We start from the raw sequence: 22,484 nt of genomic DNA on the forward strand, positions 1-22,484 counted from the left end.
GATTATAGACAGGTGCGGCTTATTTATGTTAAAAATAAAAATATTTGTAAAATTCAGTGGGTGCGGCTTATATATGTATAATAGTCCGGAAATTACGGTAACTATCATCCATGGCAACGGTAAATAATTTTATTATGGAAAATTAGTCATTTCATCTGTGGTTTGTGTTGCATTCAACTTCATAAGTTATTACAATATCAGTGAAAACCAAGAACATTTTCTTTTGCCTTTCTTCTTCACGTGATTGTTGAGAAATTCTAATGATGCAACTACATTTGATTTTGGCTGTGTGTGTGTGTGTGTGTGTGTGTGTGTGTGTGTGTGTGTGTGTGTGTGTGTGTGTGTGTGTGTGTGTGTTAATTGTAATTAACGACTTACCAAAAAAGGTCACTTCGAGTATGAGTTATTACATTAGGCTCACACACTGAGGTAAAGTGTTTTAAAACAAAAATTATTTCCACATGGTTACAGAAGTGCGTTTTGTTCCCATGCAGTTGTGTTTGTATTAATATTTAAGTTTTTTTTTATCGAAAACTTGCAGATTGATGCCTCAATTATATGAATATTACAGCTTCTACTGATAGAAATAATAATAATAATAATATATACACTGTGTATATTTTTGTACTGTTTTACCGACAACGTACATCAATTACATACATAGATACAAACATAGGTTGTTTTGTAGCCGCATTATCTGCGTAAAGCTGCTTTAAAACATTGTCTATTGTTAAAAGCGCTATAAAATGCATTTTATTGTATCGAATGTACATATTCAATAATGTAATAATTTTTTTATAAAATAAATAATATATCAAATTGTGATTAATAGTATTATTTTCACGAGCTAACTCACAACTAAAGCCCATTTTTACCCATTCTTAATGTACCTTAAATTAATACTTAAAAAAAAAAAATATTAAAATCAAAATGGCCATGAACAAATCCACATCTAATCGACATTAACATGGACAAATATGGATTTTTTTTTCTGACCAATGTTATATATATATATATATATATATATATATATATATATATATATATATATATATATATATATATGCTGTTGTTGTAAAGAAAAAGGGTACACAACATTTTCCCTCAGGACAGATGGTAGCGAAATCTTTGGCCTGTTTCTTCCACAAATCATGTTTTTCGAAAAATGGTCATCTACAGTAGACTCAATCCCTTTCGAGTGTTTTTATGTCCTCGGTCCTCTCACTTTATTGACTCTTTGCCTGTTTTCCAGCTCTTTGAATTTTGATTGGCTGTTTTTAACAACACCTTAGTTTGTGGATAATGTATTTTTTTTTCTAAAGCTCTTTGAAAGAAGCGTTTCTTCTTTTTTAAATAAAGAGACAAGAAAATTTGAGACATTATGTAGTATCAGAAATGCCAGATATGTTTACACTGGTTATTGTGCTTACACCATGGACTGTGAATATTAGCTTTATAATGCAGTGTAATGACATTAGAAGAGAAGCATGAAGGGAAAGCAGAATGAGTGTTCTGGGTTTATTGTGAAGCACAGGAACCTGTGGGTATGGCAGGTGTATTGTCTGAGTACGTGTTCCTGATTGTTATGTATGGAATAAACACGTGACAGGTTGTACTGTTTGAAGAAGATGATCGGTGGCTGGTGTGTTGCAGTCACTACTCTGGATTTATTTTCTTAATACAGCATGTTAGGAGAGAGTTTCTCATTTGCTAGAGTGGACAAAGAATAACCACCCAGACCAAGCCAAGCCTTGACAAGTTAATGCTTCTGAGTTTGGTTCCTCTCAGGGATTCATCATCAGACCATCTCTGGGAATTTTTTCCTTGCCACTCTGGTCACTTGCTCGCTCATCGGGGATAAACATATAGAGACGAAATTAGGACACAAATGTATATTCATGGTCTATTTATATCCATTAAACTGCAAGCCAGGAATGTTGCCACAATTTTGGACCATAGTGGATTGAAAATACTACCAAACCAGCAGATCTTGAAGCTCCCACCTTTTTTTTCCATATGACTGTGTACTGTAATGATTTGTAATCCTAATTCCAATATATGATGTCATCTAAAGCTTTTTTGTTTTGTTTTTTGGTCTGGTTTCTACCTCATGTCAATCCCAGGGCTTTTCTTTGCCGTTGTCGATTCTGGCTTGTCGAGATCTGCAACATTTCTGTTTTGGGACCATCTCTGCTGATTAGAACCACACTGTTCAATAAAAAACATGCTGTGTAATTCTGACCATGAAACCAGCAGCACAGAGCGTAGGAGGAAATTTGTTGAACAACTATATACATAGTTGAAAGCATATTGGGTTTAAATGATGTCTTAAAGCCACAGTGTTTCATGTATTACTTTTTTTAGCATAAAACTGCCTTCTAACTATTTAATGTGTGTGAAACTCATCCAATTCATCCTCATGTACATACAGTTTATTATAGTACATTATTGAAGGTTTGGTTGCAGTGTTTTTTAATGGTTTTAAGGTAATTGAGTCTTGATTATATATATATATATATATATATGAGGCTTTTGGAAATTGAAAGCTCAGTAGATTTTGGCTCTGGGTTATTGATCGAAAGGTCGGGGGTTCAAGGCTCTTAACTGTCTTGTGCTTCAATCCGGTTCAAAGGAAAAAAGGGCCAAACATATTATGGATTTACTTGTTGAAGACAATATGAAATATATTAATTAATGAAATAAATAATAATAAATCATATGTGTAATAAATCATATAAAAAAAAACATTTTTTCTATTTGTGCAAAGAGTGTAATTTCTTTATTTGAAAAAATTCAAGAAGAATAATAAAGAATAAAAACAAAGAAGAATATAGAATCGCCATAATATATAGAATGGAGTTTACTATAAAAATTGATGGAGATTGTGAAGCGTGAACATTCCAGATTTCCTTTAAAAAATATAAAACATTGCGGAGTGCTCTGCCCATTTGTGTATAATGTATTGCAAACTTCATGGACAACTACTATAACTTTTATATGCACTTTTTTTTAAACATTCAATTCCACATTGAGTCCCAATTTGCTGATACAGTAACCTTCTGGGAAGATGTTCCACTAGAGTTTGGAGTGTGGTTGGGGAGATTTGTGCTCATTCAGCCACAAGGGTGTCAGTAAAATCAGGTTCTGATGTAGTGTGAGAAGAAGCCTGGGCCAGTCAAGATTTTCTATTCCAACCCATGTACCCCATAAGTTCATGCTGTATTTGTGCCCAGAGGCATTGTCATAGAACGGGGGGAAAAAAAATGTCATTGCACAGCATCTAAAAACCTTCTATGCAATTGTGTGCCTCTGACTTTGGTAACAGTTTGGATAAGAATGACATATAGTTTAAGCAAAAGTCAGGTGTATCAAAGTTGAGATCTCCACTATGAACACATTGATAGCGTTTTTTTTTATAAACTCATCCACCGGGTGACATGAGCTCACAATTTCTGACATGAATTTGTAATAATGTGCATGATTTGATTTGTAGAGAAAGTTAACAAGGTTAACATCATGGGCAGGGCTGGAGCTCATGAAAGAAATCCACTCAATCGTCCTCACTGGTTCGTCTTCATACAAATGTCTCATTAGGCTGCACCGGAGCACATTAAACCTATCTATAAGTGATTATCTGCTAAGTTATAGCGAGGGATCGTAATGACCTAATGTAATTACAGACAGAATTAATAACTATTGCAGCACGTCGAATAAATGAAAGCGGTTTTTGAAGCTGCAGTATTTTCCTCGTGTTGAACTTGCATACAAATGTATGCGGTTGGCACGAGGAGTATTCGAGCTGGAAATCAGACGGTACATCGCAGAGAGAACAGACATGCTCGCTTGCCAACGCCGAAGACGGCCGTCCAGCTCCGAGCCCAGGCTGAGGTTGCAGATGGTGCAGAATGAGAAAGAAGCTGTTTCTGAATACGTATTGCCAGCGTTCTTCACCATTTCGCAGTGAAATAGCATGGCACAGGCGTGTCTGTTTTTATGAAACAAAGGAGCACCTGAGGCATATCACACGCTTTATCTACATACAATTTATGATAAAGGATCATCTGAGGTTAAAGAGATGTCATGTTCACTGGACCGGAATTGCCCTGAAAGGTTTCACTACGGAAGTATTCCAGATGTTATAGATCCAAATTCATAGACATGCGGATCATTTTCGGTTGCGGAGTTCAGTGTAGCATGAATAGGCATCTGTGACAGAAAGGAACAAATCATTGTGGTTATTTGTGTGTCCCTGTTTCACACTCTTGCAACAAAATAGCTATGGGGGAAAAAAACCCGAAAACACAACGTCTCAATGAGGCTAAGCTCAGAAGACAAAGTCCTTCTTTTCAGCATGGTAAACACTGATTGGTTTATAAGACTATTGATTAGCAATCTGTCCTTGACGGTACCTATCAAATCCGATTAGCACTTAGCAGGGTAACACATTACAGCAAGGACAGGCCTCGGTGTTGTTCTTCTATATGCAAAGCATAATGGCAGACTGCCTCCTCACATCAATGCAAAAAGGGTTCAAGAGTTTGTTTGTAGCGTTCGCTCCAGGAAACCAGATTAGCGAGATTTGGTACCTCAGAAAAAAAATGTTGGAAATGATGGAAAGGAATCGGTGAAAGAAAAGAGAAATCCGAGAAATTGTAAAGCAATTCTGGATTGTATGCAATCATTTAAATGCACATTGACCCCAATAATATATCATATGAATGCCATCGATAGAAATAATCATTAGTGTTGGTACCACCCATGAGCTAACAGACTGTTTATCTGTATGTCTGTCAGACAAGCATATTTTGACACCTGAATTTTCCAGCCTTATGTGGTTCTTCTCCAAACTGTTACCACAAAGTTGTTACACGATTGTATAGGATGTTTTTGGAAGATGTCTCAGTGGTTGAAACATTGGACTTCTTATCAGAAGCTTATAACTTTGAATTTCAGCTCAGCAAAGGGGTCACTGCTGGGCTCTTGAGCAAGGCCCTTAACCCTCAACTGCTCAGTTGTATAAAACATGATAATTGTATATAAATCAATTGTAAATCATATAAATCAAACTATCCTTTGGACATTGGACAACTAATCTGTGAAAGTTGAGGAAGAAAAAAAAGATAATCTATGTATGTTATCCAAGCTGAACTATTAATAGTCTGTCTGTCTGTCTGTCTGTCTGTCTGTCTGTCTGTCTGTCTGTCTGTCTGTCTGTCTGTCTGTCTGTCTGCCAAAATTACCACACAATAGGGACAAAAGTATTGGTACTTTTCCAGCCTTGTGTGCTTTTTTCTATTTTTTTTTACTCTTTTCACAAAGTACCCAAAAGTATGGGATGTGTTTGGAAGATGTCTCAGTCATTCTCAATACACCTCTTATTTTTTACCTGTCACTGCTGGGGCCCTTGAGAAAGGCTCTTTACCATTAAGTGCTCAGTTGTATAAAATATGGTAAATGTATTGTAGTCTCTCATAAAGTTGACATCACACTTTGGGCTTTTGTAGCTCAACTGTAAAGACATTAGACTACTATTTGGAAGGTCGTGAGTCAAATTCCAGCATTGCTCAGCTGCCACTGTCAGGCTCTTGAGCGAGGCCCTTAATCTTCAACAGCGCAGTTTTATAAATTACACGATTGTAAGTCGCTCTAAATAGGGGCTTCTGCCAAAAGCCGTAAACGTAAGGAGTGGTATCTCCGCTATTAATATGTCTTTGAATGTTGTGACATTGTTGTCGGTTTTGCTTACACATGTAGCCTGAGTACACAAGGCGTTTTCTGGCCCCGAGTCAGAGCAGTCAACTGAAAGTAAATTGCCTTCGCATAATGCAAAATACCCATCATTCACTGTGGCTTTGGAGGATGACATCTAACCAACAGTGTAATTCAAATTCACAGTGGACAGATGGGGAGAAAATCTGAATGAGAAATATACTACGCAGTGAAAGTGAATGACTAAATGATAAATTCCTTTCCAACTGGTGATGGCGCGTGTGCGTTATTGTGGAACAGTCCTAGAGGAATCATATGTTCAAAGCGTTCAGTGCTATTAGTGAGTCAGCTGTCTTTAAAAACACAGAAGTTGCCCTGGAGCGGGTTCGCTTTGGAGATGGAGCTGATGGAATTGACTGTGCTGGTAAAATATTAAACTGATGTGATGTCAGTGTGGTGTTAAACCAGAGTCAAGCCCAAAATTAGTTTAGGAATCCCAAGTGGTAGGCCGCCTTAGTGATGTCTGATGCAATGTCAGGTGCAATAGTCTATTTAAAACAAATTTCTTTTCAACTCTCTTTTTCTTTCCCCTGCTTTGCTTTTCAATATAGTCTTACTACGGAACTTGTTCTCTGATAAATGTGGCTTATTGAAGCAATTTTGGTGCACCGGCCAATCAGCCAACCCAAGGACCAAGTCGGGGTTGAGGATCTCTCTCTTTCTCTCTAATTCCTTGTTCACTCTATTAATAAACGCTTGCAGCGTGAGGATTTTCTGATGAGACTTTGGATAAAGATAAGTAGTTAAAGAGAAAGGATAAGAAGCCTCATTCCTGCAATTTTCTGTCAAAGTGTGACTGCTTAATTGAAGGCGGTGTAATTGTGGAGAAAAAAAGCTCACACATTCTCTCTTATAAGCGTCTGTCTATCTATCTATCTATCTATCTATCTATCTATCTATCTATCTATCTATCTATCTATCTATCTATCTATCTATCTATCTATCTATCCATCTATCCATCCATCCATCCATCCATCCATCCATCCATCCATCCATCCATCCATCCATCCATCCATCCATCCATCCATCCATCCATCCATCCATCCATCCATCCATCCATCGTCGTTTTGACTGTCCGGTGAGTTCGTTGTAATCACACCATCCTCCTATTGGTGGGATCAGCTGTCTTTCGTCATTTCGGACCGCCGTATTCATCCCACGACGGAATTGCGAAAGTGTCCGACTGGCACCGCGATCCACCCTGTTTTATTCCTTACTGGAATCAAACTGCTCATGTGGTTTGTTCGTGCGGTCCTGGTGTTTTAGCTAATTACCCATGATGCATGGCTCCTACTGTATCTAGTGAACAGTTGAAATAATAAGCGGGTTTAATGGCATTAGCACAGCGCTGGGGGATGAATTACGAACGCCGTCACGAGCGGGAGGAAAAGCCGCCACTCGCCTGGCGCGAGAGCAAAACAGGGTGCCGAAGAAAGCAAACAAAATCAATATGTAGAATTATTCCAGGGAGTGTATTAGTTGTTTAAGCAGACGTCCTGAATCCTGACAGCAGATTCGATTAAGTTTATGCTTATAAATTACTATCCGTATTTATTTCAATCGAGGCAAGATGTCTCTGATGTGTAGTGTTGAATGCTGAGCAGATTGCTGTCTTAATGTACACCGGGAAAACTGGAAATATTCGGACAGAGTCCTGCATTGTGGGTAATATACATATGTTCTAGTTTATAACCTTCTCTCAGTCCCACTCTCTTTCTCTCTCTATACTGCCTTTCCTCTCTCTTTCTTCACTCCCTATCACAGCCCCCTCCCACTTTTCCCCTCATCCTTCCTCTGGCTTCCTCACTCTCTCTAACACTCTCTACTTTTTCTCAATTCCTTGATTTGCCTTTCCAGATAAAGAACTGTATTTTTTCTTTTCTTCAAACTATCGTCCTAATTGTTTGAGCTATGGTGTGCATCATGGCAGATTTGTCCCGAGAGTGGTGTCTCTATGCTGAATGAGACCTGGTTGGTTCTCCCCCCTCAGCCCCTATAAATAAGCGTAAAGATTCTCCTGGGTTTATATTACAGTGCACCGCTAGTTTGCAGTGGACGTCCACTGAACATTGTCTGCCCTTAATGCATGTTGGTTTGGTGGCACATCGTTCGCCTTAATCACTGACAGTATGCTTCCCCCGAAGGTACCGAGGCCATTAGTTGACTTGAAATGGTTGTCAGGCCATGTATGGTGAAGCCTATTACAGCGAGAGAGAGAGACAGGGGGAAAGAGAGACCGGAAAAAAAAAAGCGAGGGAAGATTATACCGTCCCTTTGGTGCTTATTTTACCATGTCTAGTTTCCTTCTTCTAGTTCTAGTTCTAGTTTTTTGTTATAACCGAAATTTATTTTGAGTGTCCACACAGGATTAATATTCTTTTTGTGTCTTTTGTTGCAGCTCCTTTGACCGACAAACCTCCAAAGATCATCGTTCCTGCTGAAAGCAAAATGAGTGTCATGGAGCTGCAGTTAGGTAAGAACCCCAGGGTTTCTTTAAGCACCATATTAATGCCAGACTGGGAATCAGGGCCAGGCTTGTGCCTCTCTGGGTCCAGTCAGACCTCCGCCTCTGCCAGATGTACAGTATATGGATTTGCGCGGGGGTCTGTTTTTCGGTGTGTGCATGTATGAACACACACGCCATAGTGACACCTGAATGTTGTTGTTTTTTCAAGGCGTATTCCAGGCAACCTGCATTTCTCCGATGTTGCATGGTGTAATGTTGTGTCGTGTGTGTGGCAGCAGGACCACAGCAGGGAGAATATCGTTTTTGATTATGTTTAGAATGCACAAGATTGCCAGGCTTTGTGAGGCAATGCACCGCTGTTTGAGGCTGCAGGTGTTTGAGTGGCAGCGACCACAAATCAAATCCCTAAATAAAGCAGGAATGATGGGCTTTAAGAAGAGCTAACTAAGCCTGGATCGCTTCAGCCACACGGGAATAGTCTTGCTGAGCAGTGACGGGTCAAAGACTTGATTATAATAGGAGTGAAAAGCATCCATTATGGCGCCCTCCTTTGAAAATGAATTTGTCGTGGTCAGTGGACATCAGAGAGGCCGTTTGAAAAGGAAAATCCCTGTGCAAAAGCTTGGAGAGAAATTAAATATATCCTGCTTAAGGTTCGCGTGCAATTCCGAACACTTGCATGGTGACGTAAAGTGAATTAATGCAGCTGCAGTTTAGATGTCAGCACAGTTGAAAGCACTGAGTGATGACACGCAGCCTGAAGGCAGAATACAAGAATCTTCTATGAATGGCAGCTCCCGTCTGCATCCCTGCTATTAGATCCAGCAGCACGCTCGCTGCAAAATCAACTCATAAAATATTATGCTGGGAACAGGAGCGCATTGCATTTTTCGCTTTCCACTCAGTTAACACGCACATATGGAGACGTTCAAGGGACCGCCACATTTCTCTCGGTTTTCCACATGGTAGTGACAGGTGCTTGTCGAGATCCTTCGCTTTTTTTCCCCCTTTTTTCGTATGCTTGGGGTACGGTTTAATATTCATCTCCCAAATAATGTATGGAAGTATACATGGCCCATCTGACATCAGCTAATTAGGCATATGTACCCGAGAGATGGAAAGTTTGTGTGTGAGAAAGTGCAAGAAAGCGAGAGAGATAGAAGCAGAAATAAAATGAGTAGTGAAAATGTAGAAAGAGTGGGAGGAGAGTTAATCAACACCTCTTTCTAGCCATTCGGCCCTTTTTTTGCACACACACTGAGGCTGGTAATTCTAATAAACTTATCCTTTGCAGCAGAGGTAGCTCTTTGTCTTTCTTTTCTACTGCGGTCCTCATGATAACTTCATCATAATGTTTGATGGTTTTGACTAGGTTCCCTGGTGGTCTGGTGGTTAGGATGCGGCGCTCTCACCGCTGTGGCCCGGGTTCGAGCCCTGGTCAGGGAACTAACCCCAGCCATTAGGGTTGCACAAGCCTTAGTCCCGGTCCCAAGCCCGGATAAATGGGAAGGGTTGCGTTAGGAAGGGCATCCAGCGTAAAAACATGTGCCAAATCAAACATGTGGATGGTCCGCTGTGGCGACCCCCTAATGGGAGAAGTCGAAAGAGATCGTTTGATGGTTTTGACTGCACTTTGGGAATACATTTAAAGTTCTTGAGAGTTTTTGGATTACATGACCTTCATTTTTTTAATTAATCATGAACTGTCTTTTCTCTTTACTTAACTGAGCGTTTCTGAGATTGTATGGATTTGTACAGTAGTTGTAGTAGCACTAATAGGGGTATTGACTGATGGTCTTAAGCCTATTAAGAAGGCAACAAATCTTACGCTTGACAAGTCACACCTTTGAATTAAAAACCATTTCAGGTGACTACCTTATGAATCTGATGCTGGCCAAAGCTAAATGAAACTACTCCACATTTTATATATATATATATATATATATATATATATATATATATATATATATATATATATATATATATATATATATATATATATATATATATATATATACACACACACACATATATGATAACCTTGTTTATTGAATCACTGGCACAGGACTGCGGACTGATACTGATATTTATTGAAAAAACATGCCCTTCAGGTGCCTGGTCTTTGATGTATATCTGTGCTTAAGGAGGTCTTTGCTCATAGCAGATTTGCCAACGTTCTGGTTTCTAGTAGTAAATGACGTCAGCAAGCTATTGTCAGTAAATCAGCCAAATGCGATGCCTAAGGCTCTGACAAGATATTGTGCACACTGCATGATTACTGTAAGTCGTGGTATCTGGGAATTCTCATCACCTGCTGCTAAGCATTTTGGTGCATTGCCCAGAATGAACTGCCACTGTTTGTTGACAGGACTTGCAAATATTCAGCGAAACTGACTTGTTTCAGCGCCTGGTGTCTGCCCCTGAGGCATGCTCAATTTGGGCTGGTCCTCAGCTGGGCTTGCCAAAATGATGAATGACAACCCTTCAACCAAGTGTCCCTTGCCCCTGAAGGGCCATATATCCCCAGCGATCGCCTCAAATGGACTTTATGGCAACAAATTCTGTATCGGTCAGACTTCGTCGCTCTGCAATAGATCAAGCGGAAAGTACCGGAAAAGTTTCACCGACTTCGAGCTTGTCACCTGGCAAGAGTTGATATGTGGGTTATGTCCGTGGCCTGCGGAATAAGTATGTGTTTGCTAGCTCTACACTGTTTAACCTTACTGTGGGAGTGAAGCTTGATGCCTAGCCGGAATGCCAACAAGCTGACTGAAATAGAGCTGATGAGAAAATGATATTATTTTTCCCGTAAGTAAAAAAAAAACACCTTCGTTATTTGCATTCACACCGAGCGGTTCGCACTGAGCAATCATTTCAGAGCGATGAGTACAGCGTCTGGCTTTTGTTATGAATCTTAAAGCCGAATGATGAACACATGTCAGTCATTTTAAAGCAGATTTTTTATTTATGTATAATTAATACATAAAAGAACATCAAAACAGACCGGAGGAGACCAGGTCTAAGCTTGTAAGCATTGCAAAGCTGTGCATTACGCAGAAAACTCCTTGGAAATGCCAGGCATGTGACATTCACTTATGTCATCGGTTGAGAAGGAACTGTTTCCAGGAATGGCACAAAATCTGGATACTGATTGTACTACATATGAAAGAACATCAAGCTGATGGTTGGCTGTCAAGCAAAGTGGGGTTTTTTTATTTATTTTTTTAAAGTGGACTACCGTTACTTGTGTTCTGTATGTCCATACTGAAAGAATTGGATTATACGGTTGAATATTTAGTTACTAGCTGGTAAATAATCACTTTTTAAAGTAACTTATAACCAACATCTCTTCAGTAATGATCACAGCAGGTGTTAATGCTGCTTGCTTTATATATTCACAGTTCTAGCTCTTCCAGCTTTTCCTATATGGATGCTGTATACAAAGTACTGCCACCTGCTGGTAGGGGAGAGTATTGCCATTAAGATTCTATAGGTAACTGAAATAGGAACAAGTTTCAAGGCATGTCCAAACATATCCTGCATAAGACCTTTTTTACAAGTTAACTCATTGACTAAAACAAGCTCTGATCCTAAAAAGAAAAAAAACTATTTTGACTAGTTTTTATTTGACTTTTTTTTGTGTGAGGATTAAAAGACACAATGTATAAAATAGAGCTCAAGTCTTTATATGATGACACTTTTTCTAGTGTCTAGATGCTACCAAGATGCATCAAATCTCTGGGCATGATCAAACGAGGAATTATATATTCACCGATTTCGACACATCTGTTAAATGCATAGCAGATATATATATGTCTAATGTTAGAAGTTGTCATGTTATAAGTAGCTTATAACTTTCATTCTTTTAGGAAGCTGTTCTAGATTTTGGAATGAGCTTGTGGAGATTTGTGCGTATTCAGCCATGAATTCTGGCACTGATGTAGGGTGAGGAGGCCTGGGGTGCAGTCCGCATCATTCCAAAGGCATTCAGTAGGGTTGAGGTCAAAGCTCTGAATGAAAACCGTATCTTGATGGAGCATGCGTTGCACATAAGCGCATTGTTACACAAAAGGGCACTGATTAGTTTATACAGGATTGTTCACATGGCCGTTGTCTGTCCATTAACCCTATTTGCCTCAGGATTGCCATATCATGTCTGGACCAGCAATCTGGTCCATGTTTCCTAATAAACCGGATTCTCCACAGAAAATACTCTAATTGTACTGTACACTAATGCACTGTATATGTGCGATAGGAGATCAAGTCACATTTTACTGTTATAAAAATGGATGAAGGTGTGGTGGTACTACAAGCAGTAGTACGTGGCTAGTGTCTACTATTACAACAATGTTTGTGCGTGTATGGAACATCGTGTGATGATGAAGTTCATTGTGAATGAAGGCATTAAAATCCTAGATATCTACAGAAAACTTCAAGCATGGTGCGATGATGAGACGATCAGCCGCAGTAAGACATTTGAAAAATGTGTAAAATCTGGTTTTAACTGTACTGATTTCATAGAATGCCGTCTTAAAATTCTGTGCCAATGGTTCAGAAGCCGTTGCTACTAGCAAGACTCAATGCCTTTTTGTTTCCCCAGTGTTCTAATGCACAGTCAGTCACTCAATTGCTCTCGAAGAAAAGTGCTGAAGAGCTTCACCCACATGTCTGTGAGCACTTTCTACATCTTAGAGCTGGCCAGTGGAGCATACCAGACAAGAAAAAGCTGGATCCTGAAGCCTTTTTTTGTTTGTATGATTGCACTGTATGCTCGGGGGATGGGGTGCTCGTATATACACGTGATCAAGGGCTTTAGTGTTCTGGACACCAAGCACATGTGGTCATTGTAGTGGAAAAAAATAGGCTAGCGAGCATTGTTTCAGCTGATGGCGCCCATCAGCACAACTGGAGCATTAATGATCAACCCCCCACCCTGGCTGTCATTCTCTCACACTCTCTTTTTTTTTTTCCCCTCCTTCTCTTCCTCAAAAAATAAGGCCCTGCAGACATCAAATTTGCCAAATAAATGAACAAAATTGAGAGTGTGTGAGAGAGAAAAGAGACAGGGAGATGGTTACTGCAGTATTCCAGACGTTTGATCTTCAATCATTGAGCCTTTTTGTGTCACATCCCTAACCTCCACGGCTTTTCTTGTCTCGCCGTGCCATCTCGACTTGCCCTGTTTGTTCTTTTGACTTTCTGCAAAGAAGATTCCATCTCTTTTCTTATGCTCTGTCCTTCACTACTCCCCCACTCTCTTTTTTCCGCTTTCCTTGTCTCCCACTTGCCTTTTCTGCTTCTCTCTCTGATCAGATAGCTCTTGCTGTCTCTTTGCTGTCATTCTTGGCCAATACCCCGAGAACCTGCTCTCTACCCTGTGACACCTGACATTCAGCTCTGGCAATGATTTGTGACAAAGTGCACCAGAGGTGTGGGAATGGTTCTTCAACTTTAGTGCCATGGGAGATTCAGAAAAAAGCAAGAAAACAAGCACCAGATTTCAAAGTGCAATTTCTTATACTGTATTTAACAATATTTAAGATTGTTTTAATTGCAATTATGGATCAAATATACATTAGGACAGTGAATATCAGGGTTTATTTGTATTATTGTTTCACAACAATAACACTACAATAAATGAAAATCAGCCTGTGAAACATAGTCCACCTGCTCCCCAGTGTGAAAAATGGAAATAAAACATCATTGAGTCCCCGAGGCTTGCATTGAAATTGCCAGCATTAGAGCAGCTGAGCTACCACACATAAATGTATAAAATGTGCTACGATCGGTATGCCATCTATTCGGAATTCCCGGCTCATAATGGTCAGAGTAACATTAACTGAACATGAACGCGAAACGTCCGATTTTTGTAAATGTCAAAGGGATACAGCCGTATCTCGGAGAACAGTATGTTCAGAAATGCTGTAACCTTTGATTCCTCGGTATCTTGGAGAAGTTCCAGCCACCCGCTCTCAAGGACAAGCTTGTAAAACCAGCCCAGTTCACATCTGAGGCTATTGATTTACTTGTCTTTGCTGATGTTTTTCAGGCTGTAATTAAAGCATAAAGGGCTGTCATGGCTCGCCATCTTGACCCATTTTTCTCCCACACCTTGGCTTTGAACCTGGTGGAGTTCAAGAGTCACAGAGACCCTTAGCTAGAATCAGCTAGCTTTTTTTTTTCTGACCTCCTTGTAAAAATATCACAAATTATTTAAATGAAATATTGTTGTATGATGTATAAACTGCAGCACCAGAGCTCCACAGTTCCTGGTATCATCCAAAGCTCAGTTTTCTGTAGATTTTTACATGTTCGCCCAGGCGTCCATAAAGACATTTCCCCTGGGTGCTTCATTCATTCCTACCTAACGAAAACATCCTGGTAGGTGGATTGGCTAATTTGAATTACCCCTGGATGTAAATGAACTGTATTGGGGATGTTAAGATGTGTCTTCCTGTAGACAGAAAAGTGAAAGAACGTTCGGTTTTATAAAATGCATTTGTTTTTTTTGCGTTAGATGTCTAGCACTAGCGCAAATGTATGGTTTTTATGTCTGAACCAATTCGGTACCATATTAAATTGCAAAGCATCATGGTTTTGCATTGGATCGATTGAAATCGGATCGCACAGCATCATAATAAAGGTGAATCGATTCGCATCGGTAGCTGCTTAATATGTATATCAAATGTATCATATTGTTGGTAATGAGATGTGAATCGCATCGGCCTCAGATATGGAGATGCACATCCATATTGTCTATGTATGGTTGCCTGTGATGGACCTGGCATCCCATCCAGAGTGAGTTTATTAGATTTTTTTAGTCTTTCTTTTATGTGAACCTGTTCGGTGAAGAAGTGAGATGTGAATTCCCCATGTTTCATTGGAGTCGAGAGTTGCTGCTTGAGTAAATGTCACTTCATTGGAATATGTGGAGCTGCGGCCATTGGGAGCTGTAAGGAAGATCAATATTACATCATTTCTCTCAATTAGGGGCTGCTTATTGTTTGTTTGAGGCATTGCTGTCTTTGTTTAGTCTAGCTCCACAGTGTCTTAGCCATAACGTGGGGGGTGGGGGGGGGGGGTTTATTAAATTGTCATCATACTAGTGCTGAAAAAAAAAAAAAGTATAAATAAATAAAATAAAATCTTGGCTCAGGAAAAGTTCAAACTGTAGCGTGAACATTAGGTTAATAAAAAACACACAGTCTTTTATAGCTTGCACTCCACAGACTATATATACAGTGGGTACGGAAAGTATTTAGACCCACTTAAATTTTTCACTCTTTGTTATATTGCAGCCATTTTGCTAAAATCATTTAAGTTCATTCTTCTTCCTCATGAATGTACACACAGCTCCCCATACTGACAGAAAAACACAGAATTGTTGACCTTTTTGCAGATTTATTAAAAAAGAAAAACTGAAATATCACATGGTCCTAAGTATTCAGACCCTTTGCTGTGACACTCATATATTTAACTCAGGTGCTCTCCATTTCTTCTGATCATCCTTGAGATGGTTCTACACCTTCATTTGAGTCCAGAAATTTTTGATTATACTGATTGGACTTGATTAGGAAAGCCACACACCTGTTTATATAAGACCTTACAGATCACAATGCATGTCAGAGCAAATGAGAATCATTAAGGTCAAAGGAACTGCCTGAAGAGCTCAGAGACAGAGTTGTGGCAAGGCACAGATTCCAAAAAATAGATATAGATTGCTCTGTTGTCCAGTTCTGATGTTCATCTGCAAGCGCTGACGGTTGTACACAGGGGTCGGCATTAGTGCTCAGATAGATTTGTGACTACTGTTCACAGCCCCGTGCGCAACAGGCTGCAATGCACCATGGGAACTGTGTGATTACGAATCTAGTTTACACAAGGTTCCAAAAAAATTTCTGCTGCACTTAAGGTTCCTAAGAGCACAGTGGCCTCCATAATCCTCAAATGGAAGACGTTTGGGACGACCAGAACCATTCCTAGAGCTGGCCGACCGGCCAAACTGAGCTATCGGGGGAGAAGAGCCTTGGTGAGAGAGGTAAAGAAGAACCCGAAGATCACTGTGGCTGAGCTCCAGAGATGCAGTCGGGAGATGGGAGAAAGTTGTAGAAAGTCAACCATCACTGCAGCCCTTCACCAGTGGGGCTTTATAGCAGAGTGGCCCGACGGAAGCCTCTCCTCAGTGCAGGACACATGAAAACCCGCATGGAGTTCTCCAAGATGGTGAGAAATAAGATTCTCTGGTCTGATGAGACCAAGATAGAACTTTTTGGCCTTAATTCTAAGCGGTATGTGTGGAGAAAACCAGGCACTGCTCATCACCTGTTCAGTACAGTCTCAACAGTGAAGCATGGTGGTGGCAGCATCATGCTGTGGGGGCGTTTTTCAGCTGCAGGGACAGGACGACTGGTTGCAATCAAGGGAAAGATGAATGCGGCCAAGCACAGGGATATCCTGGACGAAAACCTTCTCCAGAGTGCTTTGGACCTCAGACTGGGCTGAAGGTTTACCTTCCAACAAGACAATGACCCTAAGCACACAGCTAAAATAACGATGGAGTGGCTTCACAACAACTCTGTGACTGTTCTTGAATGGCCCAGCCAGAGCAATGACTTAAACCCAATTGAGCATCTCTGGAGAGACCTAAAAATAGCTGTCCACCAAAGTTTACCGTCCAACCTGACAGAACTGGAGAGGATCTGCAAGGAGGAATGGCAGAGGATCCTCAAATCCAGGTGTGAAAGACTTGTTGCATCTTTCCCAAAAAGACTCCTGGCTGTATTAGATCAAAAGGGGGCTTCTACTAAATACTGAGCAAAGGGTCTGAATACTTAGGACCATGTGATATTTCAGTTTTTCTTTTTTAATAAATCTGCAACAGTGTCAACAATTCTGTGTTTTTCTGCCAATATAGGGTGCTATGTGTACATTCATGAGGAAAAGAAATGAACTTAAATGATTTTAGCAAATGGCTGCAAAATAAAAAATAGTGAAAAATTTAAGGGGGTCTGAATACTTTCCGTACCCACTGTATATATAGTTTTGCTGTGAAAAAACATTACAAACTAACATTAGGAAACATTAATGTAGTGACATGTTTTTTGTTGAGAAATCTTTATTAAGTATTTATAGGAAGAGTCTCGTAAGCACTTTTAAACAGTTGTGTAGATTATCAGCTCCAGGAATTTCCACTAAAATACCATGTTGTGTTTTTTTGGGACCGTGAATTTTAGAGAGAGAGAGAGAGAGAGATAGCACAAGAAGGAGAAATATCCTGAAGCAAAAGAGAAAAAGAGCAAGACTGATGATGAAATGATTTGTTTATCACGCCTGGTACATGGACGTGTAAATAGGAAATCCACAACATTAAATCAAATTATATAGCACTAAAACATGCGACATTTCCTACATAAGAGATTGTCATTGTTGGCAAATTGTGGTGTAAGCAGAGTAATACGATGTAGACCATGCTGTTGGATGAAAACAAAAATGGTTGGGGGATGAAGAGGGGTTTTACCAATTAATACATAAATAGAGAACAAATAGAAAGGATTTATGGAGTCGAAGAGCATTTATGATTATTTTGCTCTTAAGGATCTTTAAGCTCTGAATGTCATCCTCTGCTGGCTGCTGTTACATGTCTTTGTACACAGAAGGATTCTTCTTGGTGGAATACCAGTGTGTACATACAGCAAAATTTCATTTTACTTCTAACAGCCCATAGCACTATGATTTGTCAGAGCGAAACATGGCTTCCTCTTGTGCTAACTACACGTGTAGAGTCCGGGTTGGGGAACTATTGTTTTAAACCTCGACCAAAAGGACTCCTCGTTCTCGCCCTCCATAATATCGATGAAATTGAATCAGCTGATGATTGGTTCAATGGTTTTTCCCTAAAATAGAGCCTGGGAATTGTCAGGTAAGTCTGAATTTGGAGCTTGTGCTGGAAAGGAACTCTTTATCTTCATCAATGGACGATAACCTTTAAGCATAAAGCACTACCTAATGGACAATGACCTGATACGCTGTTTTCTTTAGTCATTCTGATATCAAAGGAAAACAAACATTCAACAGATTTTATGTTTCCCGTTTCATTTGTGTCTTTGCCATGGGTTTTTGTGTGGCACTTCTAATATGAACACTTATGGAAATGCTTTCACCAGGTAAGCTGTAGCTCAGTGGCAGACCTGTTGGAGCTAAAGTTTAAGTTCAAATTCTCCCACTGCTCAGCCTTTGAGCAAGACCCTTCACCTTTAAGTACTCGGGTGTACTGTATGAATAAATGAGGTGATTCTGAATGAGGGTGTCTGCTAAGTAGAACTGTATTCAAGTTTATTTTAACTGTGAGTTAAGCTCTTTGTGAGAACTTCACTGTGGCTTGACCTGTGAAGTTTTTTAAAAGAAATATACTATATATAATGGAGTTTGCTGTTCAAGTTCTGGTGCAAAAATCTGATCAAACGTGTCGTTTTCATTGCAAGTTTTTACCTGCATTGTGAACTGGCAACCAACATAATTTGAAATGGATAGAAATACAAAAATTAGGGATAAAAAGGGAAATAAAACCCTTATATACACTGGTTGCATACACCAGTTATACATTAAAACCACTGGCAAGTGAAGTGACATTGGTAACATTATCTTATTAATTCAATAATTTTTTTTTGTATAGCGTTTTTTGAACAATGGACATTGTCTAAAAGCAGCTTTACAGAGATAAAGCTGTAATTAAAGAATGTTCCAAATAATTGTAAGTTTATCCCTAATGAGTGAGCCCTTTTGAGCTTCCCTTTTTGAGTCTGGTTCCTCTCAAGGTTCCTTCCTCATAACATCTAAGGGAATTTTCTCTTGCCACAGTCGCCATGGCTGCTCATCAGGGATAAATACACACCATTCACCTTAACTCTTAACATTTTGTAAAGCTGCTTTGAGACTCGACTTGACATGTTACATGTGTGTGGACACATACCACCTACCTGTACATTGTTACAGAACAAGTATACATGGTCCCAGGGTCATCCAAGGGAACTTCTTCCTCCGGAAATGAGCGTCAATTCTAGTTTATTCAAGGTTGAGGGATCACTGATGGCTCCAAATACTTATGCTGTTTGGCACAAAACCTGCAGGCCTCTGTTATTCAGCTGGCGATATAAATTCACCTTCCAATATCGCGACAACCCAATGTACAAACAAAGTCAATAAAGAAATAGATTCGGAAGAAGATTTTGTAATGGTCCAGTCAGAGCCTAAATCCAAATCCTATCCTAATCCTGTGGAAATGACCTGAAGTGGGCTGTGCACAGGAAATCCCCTTGTAATTTGATCTGGAGCTATTTTTTTTTTTTCTCGCAATGAAGAGTGGAATAAGAATTGCTAAATCAATATGTGCTAGTAGACTCTTACCCCCCCCAAAAAGATTTGAGTGTTGTATTACAAAGTATTAGGTAAGTGGTTTGCTGTTTATTCAATTTAGATTGTCGAAGGAATGCCAAAGACTGCTCTGAGAGCAAGGGCATCTCCTACCCTATATGATTATGGTTTTCTAAATTAATATATATATACTATATTTTACTTCCCGTGGGCTCACCACCTGCAGGAGGGACCGTAAGGGACGGTGCTGTGAGGATTGGGCAGCAGTCGAAGGCGGGGGCCTGCTTAGACTGCTGCCCCCGCGACCCGAATTACGGATAAGCGGGAGAAAATGAATGAATGAATGAACTATATTTTACTATATACTATAAACTTTCTTTTCGGCTTCTCCCGTTAGGGGTCACCACAGCGGATCCTCCGCACGTTTGATTTGGCACATGTTTTACGCTGGATGCCCTTCCTAACGCAACCCTCCCCAATTTATCCGGGCTTGGGACCGGCACTAAGAGTGGCTGGGGATGGTTCCCTGACCGGGAATCGAACCCGGGTCTATATATGTATAAAATTGCTATATAGCGATTTTTTCATTCACACCAACTTACTACTGAGCAAACAATCTTCCTATTGGTTTAATATAGGGGCAAAGGTTTGTGGACACCTGATCATAAAATTAGAAGATTTTTGTACATTCTATTCCACATTTAGTCTCCATTTGCGCTTTTAATAACCTAAGGTCACCTGGTGGTCTAGTGGTTAGGGTCAGGGAACCAACCCCAGCCCGTTAGGGTTGCACAAGCCAGTGCACTCTTAGTGCCGGTCCTAAGCCCAAATAAATGGGAAGGGTTGCGTTAGAAAGGGCATCCAGCGTAAAAACATCTGCCAAATCGAACATGCGGATCATGAATACAGATAATCCGCTGTGGCGACCCCTAATGGGAGAAGCCGAAAGAAAGTTTTGCTCTTTTAATAACCTCCACTTTTGATTTTTTTTTTAGTATACTTTTGAAATTTGTGTTATTTCACCCACAAGGGTGTAGTGAAGTCAGGTATTGGTGTAGGGTGAGGAAGCCTGGGGTGCAGTCAGTGTTCCAAATTATATAGAGTTCTATAGCAGGCCACTCAAACTCTTACTCATGTAATGTCTTCATGGAGCCGGCATTTTGGAACAGGTTTGGGTCTCCCAGTTTAAGTGAATTGAAAATTTTTCTTGGGATGTGGTGGCATTCTATACGATGTGTGCCATCAACTTTGTGGTAATATGCTGGAGAGGGACTTTTCTGGAAAAGTCCATTCGTGGTCAAAATCTAAATCAGTTGAGATCCTAATGTATGACCCTGCCTTATTAAAAATAACCCTGAATCACCTTCGTGGCTCTGCACTCTTTTACTGATCTGTTAATTAACACAATTTTGTTGAACCCTTGCCTGAAGGTAAACTAAAAGGAAAAAAAAAAAAAGTGAACTCTACCTCTTTGGAATCTGAATCACTAATCATCATTATGCACAGTTATTACTGACAGTTTTTAATTAAAGATTTGCTACATAGAGATAATTGAAATTATAAATAAAGTTCCAGTTTAGGGTGCATAACACTACTGTATTTTGTCCTTTTTATTTATTTATTTTTTGATTTACAGCACTATGCCTACACAATATTGCTAGCATATGGAGATTAGCATATACATGATGATAGAAAAGAAAAGCAGGTTTGTGCTCAGTATGCAGTCAACACTTTACCGGCTCATGTGCTCCGAATGTAGGATTGGGTTCAAATAGAAAAAAAAAACATTTTCAGTGTGTATGTGTAAACTAGATTCGTAATCACACAGTTCCCATGGTGCATTGCAGCCTGTTGCGCACGGGGCTGTGAACAGTAGTCACAAATCTATCTGAGCACTAATGCCGACCCCTGTGTACAACCGTCAGCGCTTGCAGATGAACATCAGAACTGGACAACAGAGCAATCTATATCTATTTTCTTTTACATCATGCAAAAGGCACTTATGACTTAAGGCGCATTAGCAAGATGGAGGAGGGAGTGTGCTACTTTAAACAATACTCTGGGAAACCTTGAGTCTTGGGATTCATGTGTATGTTACAAATATGTGTGGACACATACCACCTACCGTAATTTCCAGACTATTAGGCGCACCCAAATATAAACCGCACCCACTGAATTTGACAAAGATTTTTATTTTGAACATAAATACGCCGCACCTGTCTATAAGCCGCACCTGTCTATAAGCCGCAGGTGTCTACACTGAAACTAATGAACTTTACACAGGCTTTAAAGAAAGACAGTGTCTGTTACACGGCTTGTATCTAAACAGTAGCCTACCAAGAAAGTCTTTGTTCACTGTCTTCCTAATTCCTTTCACAACTATTTCTCTCAGGAGTTTTTCTTTTGGCGTCGTCGTGCGTTTAAAAATCACCATCAGTAAAGCTTTTCTCTCGATGCCGTGCAGCTCAGAACACACGTGAAGTGCGTTTTTTTCATGCCCGGTTGTTTTCAGCCTGACGAATGATTGGCATTTCCTGTCGCCAGTCCGAGTGAGCGGCGGTCCAACTTAAGAGGAACCTCATCCATATTTATGATGTGGTGCGGCCCGATTCAGTGGGAACGCACCCGATTTCATATAAAGAGTTTCATTGGTTCACCTGAACCCGTTCGGCAAATATTATTGGTCTGATGTTATAGGGCTCAGTTTTTTGGCTTGAAGTTTGTGAAACCGGGAAAAACCCAGGAAAAATCCATAAATTAGCCGCTTCATTGTTTAAGCCGCAGGGTTCAAAGCGTGGGGAAAAAGTAGCGGCTTATAGTCCGGAAAATACGGTACCTAAGTGTGTACTACCTCGTTACAGACAACAAACATACACAT

General features: G+C 40.0%; 1 protein-coding gene across 4 annotated transcripts in view; it reads left to right on the top strand.

Annotated features, from left to right (window-relative positions):
- The window catches only part of LOC310731199 (interleukin-1 receptor accessory protein-like 1-B), a 338,788-nt gene that overhangs the window by 168,265 nt on the left and 148,039 nt on the right, over nucleotides 1-22,484 (top strand). For all 4 annotated transcript variants that reach the window (XM_083550677.1, XM_083550676.1, XM_083550678.1 and 1 more), the window contains one exon: nucleotides 8,168-8,242. In XM_083550677.1, the coding sequence (XP_083406803.1) occupies nucleotides 8,168-8,242 (75 nt within the window). The remainder of the gene's footprint in view (nucleotides 1-8,167; nucleotides 8,243-22,484) is intronic.

Source organism: Silurus aristotelis (assembly GCF_946808225.1).
Source record: "Silurus aristotelis genome assembly, chromosome: 9".
NCBI lineage: Eukaryota > Metazoa > Chordata > Actinopteri > Siluriformes > Siluridae > Silurus > Silurus aristotelis.